The sequence below is a fragment of the Myotis davidii genome, unplaced genomic scaffold, assembly GCF_000327345.1.
Source record: "Myotis davidii unplaced genomic scaffold, ASM32734v1 scaffold129, whole genome shotgun sequence".
NCBI lineage: Eukaryota > Metazoa > Chordata > Mammalia > Chiroptera > Vespertilionidae > Myotis > Myotis davidii.
Window position 1 is genome coordinate 162316 of NW_006383019.1, and position 13139 is coordinate 175454.

Below are 13139 nucleotides of genomic sequence, written 5' to 3' on the forward strand. Positions count from 1 at the left end.
GGAATGGTTATCATCAATAAACCAACAAATAACAAATGTTGGAGAGGATGTGGAGAAAAGGGAATCCTTGTGCACTATTGGTGGGAATACAGATTGGTGTATTCTCCATCACTATGGAGAGCAGTATGGAATCACCTTAAAAAACTAAAAATGGAACTGCCTTATGAACCAGTGATTACACTTCTGGGAATTTATCCAAGAAAACCTGAAACGCTAATTCGAAAGAACATATACACCCTTATATTACTTGCAGCATTTACAATGGCCAAGATTTGGAAGCAGCCCAGGTGTTCATCAGTAGATGATTGGGTAAAAAAGCTGTGGTGCATTTACACAATGGAATACTACTTGGCCATAAAAAAGAAGGATCTTACCTTTGCAACAGCATGGATGGATTTGGAGAGTATTATGCTGAATGAAATAAGCCAGTCAGAGAAAGACTAGTACCATGTGATTTCACTCATATGTGGAATCTAATGAACAAAGTGAACTAACAAGCAAAACAGAGACAGTTTCATAGAGAGCAGGTTGACAGCTGTTGCGGATAGGTTGGCGGTTGGGGGTCTGGGTGGGGTGGTGGAGGGATCAAGCAAAAAAAAAAGGATAAAACACTCATGGATGGGGACAATAGTGTGGTGATTGTGGGCTGCGGCAGGGAGGGGGTTGTTGGGAGAAAGTGGAGGAGTATATGGGGGATAAATGGTGAGGGAGACTTGATTTAGGGTGGTGAACATGCAATATAGTGTATAGATATGTGCACCTGAAACCTGTATAATTTTGTTAACCAGTGTCACCCCAATAAATTCCATTAAAAAAAAAAAAAGACAGATTCTCATTACCAGCCAGTGAGACTATAAGTTGGTATATTTTTGGGAATATAATTTGCATGAAAAGCTTTAAAACAACCAACTTTAGAAATCAGTCCTAATAAATTACTATGGAATACATATAGATGTTTGCTGTTATTTGTAATGGAGATAAACTGAAAAAACAACATTCCTAAATAGACATACAATAAGGGATGACTAAATTAAGATTTATCTCTATGAGACTATTTAAAAGGATATATACTAGTTCTTATTAATATGGGTAAATGTTTAAATTATAAGTTTCACAAGGACGTGGTCCTTATCTAGCTTGGTTTTACTATTTATTCCTAGGGAATAGCACAAGGCCTAGCATACAATTTTTTAAATTAAAACTTTATTCTTTTTTTAAAAATATTTTATTGATTTTTTACAGAGAGGAAGGGAGAGGGATAGAGAGTTAGAAACATCGATGAGAGAGAAACATCGATCAGCTGCCTCCTGCACACTCCCTACTGGGGATATGCCCGCAACCAAGACACATGCCCTTGACTGGAATCGAACCTGGGACCCTTGAGTCCGCAGGCTGACGCTCTATCCACTGAGCCAAACCGGTTAGGGCTAAAACTTTATTCTTTATAAAGCTGTTAGGTTCACAGCAAAATTAAGGGGACGGTATAGAGATTTTCCTTGCCATTTACCCTGTCTCCACATATACATAGCCTTCTCCATTATCAACATTTCCCATCAGAGTGTTACATTTGTTACAGCTGATAAACCTATATCATTGCCACCCTAAGCCCATAGTTACATTAGAGTTTACTCCTGGTATTGTACATTGCATGGGTTTGGACAATGCATAAGGGCATATATCCATCATTAAAATATCATACAGTATTTTCACTGCCTTAAAAAACTCCTCTGTGCTCCATCTAGTTATTCATCTTTCCTACCATCTCAACCCCTGGAAAACAATGATCCTTTTACTGTCCCCATAGTTTTGCCTTTTCCAGAATATCATTTCATTGGAATCATACACTGTGTAGCCTTTTCAGGTTGTTTTCTTTCACTTAGTAATATGCATTTAGGGTTACTCCATGCCTTTTCATGGCTTGACAGCTCATTTCTCTTAGCACTAATAGTCCATTGCCTGGATGTATTAATTTATTTCACCTACTGAAGAACATCTTAATTGCTTCCAAGTTTTGGCAATTATGAATAGGTGCTATAAACAACTGTGTGTAGGGTTTTGCATGGATATGCTTTCAACTCCTTTGTGTAAATAAATACCAAGTAGAGTAATTGCTGATGGTTTGGTAAGAGTATGTTTAGTCTTCTAAGAAACTGCCAAATTAACTGCCTTCCAGAGTGCCTGAACCATCTTACGTTCCTACCCTTAATAACTGAGAGTTCCTGTTGCTCTACATCTTCACTAGCATTTGGTGTTGTCAGTGTTCCAGATTTTGGCCATTCTAAGTGTAGTACACATACATTTTTATTAAATATTAGAGGCCACATCTGGGATCCTGGCTTCTAACCGCTCACCTGCCTGCCTGCCTGATTGGCCCTAACCACCTCTGCTGTGGCCTCTGCGGCTTTGTCCATAAGGTCATTCGGCTGACTGGTCTAATTAGCATACATTATGCTTTTATTATTATAGATTTGGTAAATGAAAGAAAAATGTTCAGTGGAAAAAATTATATTAAATGTTATTTCTGTGAAAAATCTGTCTATAAAAAGAACTGGAATGACACACCATGAAATGGGAAAAAGAGGTTGTGGGCATTTGTTAAGAACAGCTTTATTGAGGTACAATTTTACATACCATAAAAATTCACCCATTGTATATGTACAGTTCGACTACTTCATTTGTACATTGTGCGATTATCGCCATAATCCAGGATCATGGTCTCATTCCACCTTTTCTGTTTGGTAAAGGAGGGCTTATTCTTTGGAAGTCCCCTTCCCTGAACTATAAAATTATCTATAAAAATTTCAGGATTGAGCAGGCATGATATAACTAGATTCTGTTTCGGTACTATGGTAGGATCATTATTCTTGGTCCTTCTGCAAATACAAAGGCTCCACAGAATGAGTACAGTCCCATTTTCCAAAGGAAATGTGGGTATTGGATGGAATCAGATGTGAGCAGTTCCCTTGTGCGTGATCTTGCTAGCGGAGTGCGAAAGCTGAGGACGCCCCTCAACAACCTGGGAAACCGGCCGCTGCAGTCCCGAGGCTGGAGCCACCGCCTCTCCGTGAAGCGCCCAGAGAAGCGACTTTCGGGGTATATTTCGTTAACTCTCTACAACAGAGAATCCTTTGGGCAAAACTCGACTGAGATGGGTAAGCACTTAAACATCCTTCACAGCCCCGTGTCCCAGCGCCCCGCCGGCAGCCTCCTACCTGCAGAGAAGCAGAGCAGGAACACCGGGTGCCTCAGGCGGGCCAAGCCTAGCAAAGTGGGAGCAAAGAACATGGCTTCGTCGTCGGGGTGCGCGATCACCAGGAGGGCCCGGCTTCCTCTTCCCAACAGGCCAGCCTGCACCTGACTCTTCATTCGTTCCAAGAAGTGCCAAGCCCAGAAGATGCACGGTGCTAGGAGGGCCACCGCCACACACACAACACCCACGGCTTCCATGCCGTCTGAGGGGCACAGCGCCTGCGTCAAAGGGACAGGTGCCCCGGAGCCGGCTCGGGGGGAAACCACGCTCCGCGCAAATTGCGTTCCGAGTTGCGGTCCGTCCCGCCAAGCCGCTCCGACGGCGTGAGGTTTGAAAGATCGGGTGCCTGGGATGGGCTTGCACGGTCGCCTCCCGGCACCTACGGAGTTCCCTCTACTTTACGTAGCGTTTACGAGGACGGCGACAGCTCGGGACCGAGCTCCTTCCTGTCAGTTTCTACCCTCGTCCTGACACAGTCCGATCGTTTCACCGTCAGAGTGAGGCTGAGGGCGCACTTTGTGGTCGCCAGGGTCACAGGCTCCGAGTGGCTAGAGTACGGACTGACATCAAGGACAAATAGGCATCGCCTGTTCGCTTTTCAGTGAAGCCTTGGCGCGAGTTACAGCCGGAGCCCTGGGAGACACCTGGGTAGGTCGACGTGCACCCGTCCAGCTCCCAGCCTGTGGGGTCTAGATGGAGTAAGTGGGCGCATGCTGTGGGCGGGCCTGGGCAGAGGTGCAGCTGGGCGTAGGCTGAGGCTGCCCGGATCCAGGCACGGGCCACCCCTCCAGGTACAAGGGCCGTTTATACATCTGAGCGCCCCGTTTTAGGCTCTACCATGTCAGCGATAGAAAAGTCGGCCCACGGTGGCCGTTTCTAGAAAGAGTCCACCAATCACACAGGGGTTAACGGCGGCTGGAAAGAAACGGCGCCCACAGAGGCAAACAGGGTGCCGGGCAAGGAAACCGTAAACAGCGTGGCATTGTCCCTGCCTTCCGTGACTGCTGGCCATTGTTCGCCTGTCATCTGGACACACTGTCGACACAAATACAGCCATCCCTACAGCACTGTGCCCTCACAGGCAACGGGGACACAATGCATCTCTATGCCTCCGAGCGCTCTGTTTCTATAAAGATGCCTTTATTCAGGAAGATTCCGTCTGCGGGCCTCACAGATAAATGTGGAGCGACTATAGACGTGTGGCCATCCATCCCACACGGTCAGTCTCCTAGGTACCAGGCACTGCTCTAGTGCGAGGCCTCTGGCCGTGAACAAACGTGGAGCCCCCCTCCCACCCCTCCGCCTTCCCTAAAGAATGTCACCCATAGCCCTAACCGGTTTGGCTCAGTGGATAGAGCGTCGGCATGCAGACTCAATGGGCGGCCGGGAGAGGAGGGTGCGGGAGGGTGACAGCGAGGGACGAGCGCGTGAGGAGCGAACTAGTTCGCCTTTCTAAGCAGATCACCCGGGAGAGGAATGGCGAAGGGCGGGTCGCGGTGGAGATGGCAAAGGTCGGAACTCTGTACCTTCTGCCTTGGATATTGGCTTTAATAATGATGCCAAGTCGGGGAATTCTCCTTTTGGGGGTCAGAGGGATTTGAGAAACTGTAATTGAGAAATGAGTCCTAATGGAGAGGAAGGCGAATTTGAATTCTTCGAATGAGCTGGACGAGGTGCGCCGAGGACCGAAGGTGTGGGTGGGGGGAACAGGGATGTGCTGGTACCCGAGTTGTGCTGATGTGGGCCGGGTGCTGCTCCAGCAGCTCGCCTCGGAGCGGGGTGCGGGGTGGGGAATTCTGCTCTTTGGAATGAGTGTACTCACCTGCATCAGAGTTGCTTCCTCAGTCATGTCCCAATTTTGAAATTTACATTCCTTGTGTTTACCCTGGCGAGGTAACGATGGGAGGCGGAACACTGTGCAAAGAGCAACAGGCCTGGGATTTAAAAATGCCAACCAAGTCTTCATTCATTCGTTCGTCGTATCGGGATCAATAGCGCCTGCTGATGGTCACATGGGGTGGGCTAACTGAAGGGCTGATGGCATGATTTAGTTTTCAGTGTTTTTTTTCAAAATGTTTTCGTGTACTTTTTCATAAAGTTATTTACTGGAGGAATCAATTTGCTGGGGCTCAGGAGTAGCCCAATTTTAGAATCTTATGTCTAAATAGGTAAAAATTACAGAAGAAATAACCACAAATTGTTGGAAAAAGAAATAGTCTTTACTTTCTTACTTCGTTAAAATCCCGTGGACGTTTATTTATTTATTTTAATATTTATAGTACACAGTTGCTTTGCCTTGTTTTAAGCACACCTGTTACTAGAAATCAAGGTTAACGCATACATGTAAATGATATGCACATACATACATAACGGTGTGAATACTTGCAATATTAAAATAAAATATTATTTTCTTTTGCAAAAGCCTTGCCATGTATTGAACTACTCCCCCAGAGAAAATATAATATAAAGAGTCCCGATTCTTCCTTTAATGAAATTGTGACATTTTGGAATATGATCAACCTTTCTGTGCTTCAGTTTCCACACCTAGGATAGGAGGAAAGCATCTCTCCCAGGGCTGGCTGTTGTGAGGCTGAGAAAGTTAAAGTTATGAAATTACTTTAAGTAGGTTGAGAGGGCTATATTTCTGTGAGGTAGTAACAGTTCCCTCTGCCCTTGTGAAATGCTTTATTTGCACATCTCATGGCATTTACACTTTCTACCTTATATTTAGCTTTTTATGTACCTATTTTATCTCCTCTGGAGGGAAGGATAGGCCCTTCTCTGATTTTATCTTTAAGTTTATGGCAAATTTAAAGATAAAATCAAAGGATTTTATTTTCTGGGTAGAATATTGATTCTGCAATATTTATTAAATGAAATAAACATTGCATTCTAATTAGAAAAATGGATTCACATTACAACTTATCCAAATACACTTGTTACCTGTGGTATAACATTCTCTGAGATATCTCTCTCTATATAAAAACCTAATATGCAAATTGTCCCCTCGGGAGTTTGATGGGGAGACTAAGAGTTCGATCACTCGCTATGATGTGTGCTGACCACCAGGGAATAGCATGGAACTAAGGAAGGCCCCAGCTGACAGCCGGGGAAGGAAGGCCCCAGCTGGTAGCTGAAAGGCTTCGATCAGCCCTGATCTCCAGCCAGGTCTAGGAACCCTACCTGTGCATATAAAAGGCTGATATGCTAAGTGTCCCTTCTACTGTCTGACCTGTCACTATGACACACACTGACCACCAGGGGGCAGACGCTCAATGCAGGAGCTGCCAAGCTGCAGTGACTTGGCGGCCGCAGTTCTTGGGTGACACACCCCAAAACCAGAGAGGAGAGAGCCCAATTCCTCGCGGGGCTGCACGATTCCACCTTCGGCTGTGGGTCATGTTGTTGCTGGGGCACTGTTGGCCCCGAATCTGGTTTACTGCACACTTGTGTTTGCATTCCACACCCTGTACAACAGCAACTTTGCAGAGTGCTCTCTCGCACTCCAGGACCCCTCGGGGGATGCCGGAGACCCGATTTTGGCCTGATCCCCGCAGGCCAGGCCGAGGGACCCCCACCTGCCAAGGGACCCCACCTGCTGTAGGGACCCCTCTTACTCTGCAGACACCGGAGAGGGACTGTGAGAGTTTGGCTCCAGGGCGTGTCTGGCCTGCCTCACCCAGTCCTGCCCCACCGGCCACCTTCTAATTAATTTCCTTTCAGTGTGCACGACTCTGTGCACCAGGTCACCAGTATACTAGTATATATAACTGCCTATCATGTTGAATTTAATTATACAGTAAGACTTAAGTATTTGGCCTGCCTACATAATTTTTTTTAAAAGGCACAAAATGTTTGAAATTAACTTATAGTTTCTTTGAATTTAATTGATTAAAAATTTGTTTCCAGGCTAGGCAGATTTAGATTAGTTAGGTATTTTTAAAAATTTTTTTAAAAAATTGATGAAGGATGAGATTTTCTTGCCATTGTTATCTGCAGTGGAAAGCAAAGGGCTTTGAATAGGCCAGGAATTGATGTAGGTCAGCAATTTTCAAAGTTTTTCTTCTCATTGGCACACAGAAACTAATGACTAAAGTTCTGCAGCACCAACTGACAAAAAATAGGTATAATTTTAATTCATTCACACTGGATGGCTATTGTGTTGGCTGTTGTCAGTTTTTAATTTGACAATCTAAGGCTATGGTTCTCAACCTGTGGGTCGTGACCTCTTTGGGGGTCGAACGACTCGTTCACAGGGGTCGCCAAAGACCTTTGGAAAACACGTCAATAATTACATATTGTTTTTGTGATTAATCACTATGCTTTAATTATGTTCAATTTGTAACAATGAAACAACATGAGGAACTGTATTAAAGGGTCGCGGCATTAGGAAGGTTGAGAACCACTGATTTAAGGGAAAAGAGGTCAGTGCCCCTGATGAAATAGTCAGATATTGCATGTTTTAAAAATTCTTCTGGCACACTGATAATCGCTGATGTAGGTAAATGTCAGGATATTTGTTACTTGTTTTTTGTGTGTGTTTATTTTGTTGTTCAGTTTTAATTGTATTTCGTCTTAGTTACAATTTCAAACTCTTAATTGATGGCTGGGAATGATAGAGGTTTCCCATACTTACGTATGTAGTTTCATCCCTTCCTTCCTTCCTTCCTTCCTTCCTTCCTTCCTTCCTTCCTTCCTTCCTTCCAAGATTTTTTAAAATAGATTTTTAGAGAGAGAGGGAGGGAGAGGGAGGGGAGAGAGAGAGAGGAAGAGAAACATTCATGTTAGAGCGAAACATTGATGGGCTGCTTCCTACGCTTTCCCTCCCTGGGAATCGAACCGGCAACCTTTGGTGCACAGGATGATACTCACCCAATTGAGCCACATCAACCAGGGTCCGTCTATTCTTTTACTTCACATATGGATTTTACTAGATGTAGTAAATGTTCATCATAATTAATTATGTTGACTTATTGATTAGAGATTCATTTATAGTTCATTGCTTTGTATAACTGGTGTTAAGTGCTTTTTATGTTCAGGGCACATTACTAAGTACTATAAAGTAGAGCAGATTAATATGTGCACAAATAGCTCAGTCTGTAAATTGCCTGATATTTTGTCCTTTCCAAGTTTGAGGATGCAAAAAGTACATTTAGATAGATGGTTAAGAAAACATTTTGTTTGTTTCTTTTTCTATTAGGACTTGTTAGGAGTATTAAAAAGCTATGAAAAGCTTCTGATATATAGCAATAGCTATGTAGAGCATCTGATTTTTATTTGGGTATTCTTGTGGTAGTAGTTTTTCTTGAACATTTTACTACCAATTTTTCTACCCTAGGAGCTAGTGTGGTCAAAATACTATATTACTTGGATAGTTTTCAGATATAACATACAAATCCTCTTTGTGTTTGAAGAGGAGTTCTTCAGTTTAATTCTTCCATCTGTGCTGTTATTACTTTTACTTTAAAATGATCTCAAAAACAAATTTAAATTGATTAAAACCAAATGCTAATAATTTATAGAATTATAGAATGTAGAGTCATATAGGTTATCTACAGATGCTCCTTGATGGGGTTATGTCCTGCTAAACCCATCTTAAGTTGAATATATTGTAAGTTAAAAGTACACTGAGTAGACCTAACTTATTGAAGGAACATCCTAGCCTAGCCTACCTTAAACATGCTGAGAACACTTACATTAGCTTACAGTTGGGCTAATGTGATTTCTTTAAAAAATTTTTTTTTATTTATTGATTGATTTTAGAGAGAGAGAAAGAAAAACACCAGTTTGTTGTTCCACTCATTCATGCATCACTGGTTGATTCTTGTATGTGCCCTGACCAAACCCACAACCTTGGCGCCTCTGATGATGGTCTAATCATGAGCTACCCGGCTAGGGCTGGGCTCATGTAATTTCATCTCAAGAGTAATTGCTTTCCTTTTCTCACCAGCAGCAAGTGACATGGCATATTGTAGACCTGATGGGATGGGAAAATACAAAACACAATATTCAAATAACTCTGGCAACACAGTACATTGTAGAGTATCTGCTGTTTATTCTTTTGATCACGTCATTTTTGTTTTGTTTGTTTTTTGTTAATCCTCATTTGATATTTTTCCATTGATTTTTAGAGAGAGTGGAAGGGAAGGGGAGAGATGGAGAGAGAGAAACATCGATGTGAGAAAGACACATGGATTGGTTGCCTCCCGCATAGCCCTGACCTGGGATAGAGCCTGCAACGGAGGTATGTGCTCTTGGCTGGAATTGCTGGAATCAAGCCTTAGGTCCACCGGCTGATGCTCTATCCACTGAGTCAAACCGACTGGGGCTTGATCAAGTCTTTGACTGGCAGCCTTGCTCACTGCTGCTGCCCAGCATCACAAGAAAGTATTGCACTGTATATCGCCAGCCCAGGAAAAGGTCAAAATTCAAAATATGGGTTCTATTGAATGCCTATCACTTTGACAACATTGTAAAGTGGAAAAAGGTCATCCGGAGAACAAATGTAAATTGGGGGTTATCTGTAGTCTTACCTTGTTTTACGGTTTTCTTAGGGTCACAGAAATGAAGTGACCTGTCTGAATTGTAGTGGGGCACTAGCAGGATCTAGTCTTTTGACATTCAGTGTAGCGCTCCTCTCATTACACCATATCATCTATGGCAGCAGTTTTCAACCAGTGTGCCACAAGAGTTTTTAAAACAAGCAATACCTGACTAAGTGGTCAGGGCACTGACCTCTTTTCCTTTAGATTGTCAAATAAAAACATGACAGTGGCCAACACAACAATAGCCATCCTGTGTGAATGAATCAAAATTATACCTTTTTTTTGTCAGATCAGTGAAAAATGTAACATTTTTTGGCTTGCCACAGAATTTTAGTAATTAGTTTATATGTGCCATTAAAAGTCTGATGCACAAAATTCATGCAAAGGGCTCGGCCCTCGCAGCCCTGCCTTCGTCTGGAAGGTCGTCTGGAAGGTCATCTGGATGGTTATTCCACTGTGCGGCTGTCCGGTCTAACTAGCATATTATACTTTTATTATAGATGAGAGAAAAAAGGGTAAAAATCACTGATCTATGGGATTTTTCAATGTGATGATTGACAGTTACTTAAAACAAAAATTGGGGTGGATGGGAATAAGAGATCATTTATTCAGCTTAGGTATTGAATTTAAGGTATTTCTTAATTTTAAATTTCTGCAATAAAAAGTAATGTGATCACTGGGAATTACCTACTTTGCTTAATTGTCAAATCCGTTATGATTAAAAAAATGTCTTTGAGATTATCTGGACCTAGTGATATATATTTTTTAAAACTATATTGATTTCAGAGAGGAAGGGAGAGGGAGAGAGAGTTAGAAACATCAGTGATGAGAGAGAATCATTCATTGGCTGCCTCCTGCACGCCCCCTACTTGGGATAGGGCCTGCAACTTGGGCATGTGCCCTGACCAGGAATTGAACTATGACCTCCTGGTTCATACGTTTACGGTCAACCACTGAGCCATGCCAATGGGGCTGGACCTAGTGATATTTTATGAAATTAAACTATTACAAGAAATTTTGTTATGCCAGTGGTTACCTCTGAGAACTAAACATATAGATTATAAATTAGCTGTTGTTTGCTTCACTAACTCTAAAACTTTTTTTTTAACTTTTAATTTTTTTGATTCAGCTGGAATTTATTTGTGGGTGCATGTTTTTTCCACCAAATAGCCAGAATTTCAATGCTATTTAGTGAATGATCCAACCTTTAGATTTGCAACCTTCATAATTTATTCGGAATATGTTTAGAACTGTTATGTTCTATTATGTTCTCTTGATCTTTTGTTGTATATTACCATATCTTTTAAAATATTATTGTTTCATAATTGTAATACTGGAAGGGTTAGTCACCTGTTCATTATGTTTTTTTTTTCCAGCCTTTGACAGTTCTTGTCTATGTGTTTTGGATGAACTTTAGAATCATTCTGTGAAGTGCAAAAAGAAATCCTGTTGAGATTTTTATCGGGAATACTGACTATTGATTGGAGTATTGAATTTGAAGGTTAATTTTGGGGAAATTGGCACCTTTATGTACTTACTATCCTCTAACAGATTTCCATATTCTCAGTGGATTTTCAAACTTTAATTCAATTAAGTTCTGTACATCTCTTATTTATTTTGTTAAACAAATACAGTAGGAAGTCAAACAGAGTTTATATTCAATGAGGGAGACAGAGTACATATATATAATCAAGTAAAACTAAATAATTCATTAGATTATGATTAATCCTGTAAAGAACAAAAAGGGTGATGTGATTGAGAGTAACTGGTGGGAGCCTACCTTATAATGTGGTTGGGAAAGGCTTTTCTGAAAAGATGACATTTGAACTGAGACTTAAGTCTGGGGAGAAGTCAGCCATGGGAATAAGTCAGGAAGAATGTTCCAGGCAGAGAGTAAAGGACAAAGACCTGAGGCAAAAAAGGGTCCTGCAGAATGAAAGATCTGTTAGGAAGCTTCTGTTGCTAGGGCCTACTGAACAATTGAGAGAGAAGCAGGCCAGATTGGTTGGGACTTGTGGGCCCTAGCGAGTGTTGGGATTTTATTTGAAGTTGCCTGGTAAACCCTGGGGAGTTTTAAGCAGAACATGTTCTGATTTCTGGTTTAAAAGAGTGCTTTGATTTCTGTGGAGAAAGTATTGAAGTAGGAAGTCCATTTAGGAGTTTCTTGCAGCAAGAGATGAAGTTGGGGGAATTAAGATGGAGAAGAGTTGGAAGGCTTGGAGGAAGTGTCCAGACTGGAAGGAAGAAGAGGACTTGTAATTGGAATGGGTGTTGTTTGAGAGTTAAGCACTGTTAGGTGCTAGGGAGGCCATATAAGCAAAACAGAGATCATACCTGCCCTTACAGGTGTCTAGTGATTTTATTTTTAGATATAATTCAATACATTTTATTTTAAGTTAAGTTGTGTTTTTCTACTGTATTTTGGTACATACCTGGAAATAGAGGCTGTTCATTAGTCTTGTTTTATTTTGCTTCATAACTTTTAGCAGTGTGTCTCTGTTTTTGGGTCAAAGGGGAGGCACCAGAACATGATCTTTAAGATAACTATCTCTGAGTTAAAAAAAATTACCTTGGAGAAGGTACTTATTTAGCCTTTTTGAAACCTTAATTAGGGAAAATAATGGAACAAGTGTTTTAGGTGAGCTTTTGTATGCTGTAAGTGCATTGCCTAGTACATAACAAAAGCTCAATAAATAATAACTTTTTATTCTCCTTAGGTATTGTCATATCTATTATGACAAGCTTCTAGAGTTCAAGTTTTTGTAATCTTAATACACTGTTCTCTTTTGTGTAAATGGAGGAGAAAATTGGCAGATAGTTGTCCATTTTGGCTTTTTAAAATATATGATTTCAGGGAGGAAAGGAAGTGGGGAGGGAAGGAGGGAGGGAGGGAGAGAGAGAGAAACATCAATGATGAGAGAATCATTGATCGGCTGCCTCCTGCATGCCCCACACGGGGAATGGAGCCCGCAATCCAGGCATGTGCCCTTAACCAGAATCAAACCCAGGACCCTTCGGTTCACAGACCAACGCTCTATCCACTGAGCCAAACCGGCTAGGGCAGGGGTGGGCAAACTTTTTGACTCGAGGGCCACAATGGGTTCTTAAACTGGACTGGAGGGCCGGAACAAAAGCATGGATGGAATGTTTGTGTGAACTAATATAAATTCAAAGTAAACATCATTACATAAAAGGGTACGGTCTTTCTTTTCAATAGTTTTATTCATTTCAAATGGGCCGTAGTTTGCCCACGGCTGGGCTAGGGCCAATTGGGCTTTTAAATAAATAAATAAATAAATAAATAAATGGTGCTGGAGTAATTGCTTCCTGAAATTACTTCATAT

The 13139-nt window shown here is 41.9% G+C and overlaps 2 protein-coding genes across 2 annotated transcripts in view; one reads left to right on the forward strand and one right to left on the reverse strand.

Moving 5' to 3' along the window:
• Positions 1 to 3549, reverse strand: part of PIGL (phosphatidylinositol glycan anchor biosynthesis class L) — a 60026-nt gene extending 56477 nt beyond the window's left edge. The window contains exon 1 of the mRNA XM_006779285.2: positions 3213 to 3549. Coding sequence (XP_006779348.1) covers positions 3213 to 3447 — 235 coding nt within the window. The 5' untranslated portion in view covers positions 3448 to 3549. The remainder of the gene's footprint in view (positions 1 to 3212) is intronic.
• A 260-nt stretch (positions 3550 to 3809) lies between these two features.
• Positions 3810 to 13139, forward strand: part of NCOR1 (nuclear receptor corepressor 1) — a 242871-nt gene continuing 233541 nt past the window's right edge. The window contains exon 1 of the mRNA XM_015558355.1: positions 3810 to 3898. The gene's annotated coding sequence lies outside the window, so the exon portion shown is untranslated. The remainder of the gene's footprint in view (positions 3899 to 13139) is intronic.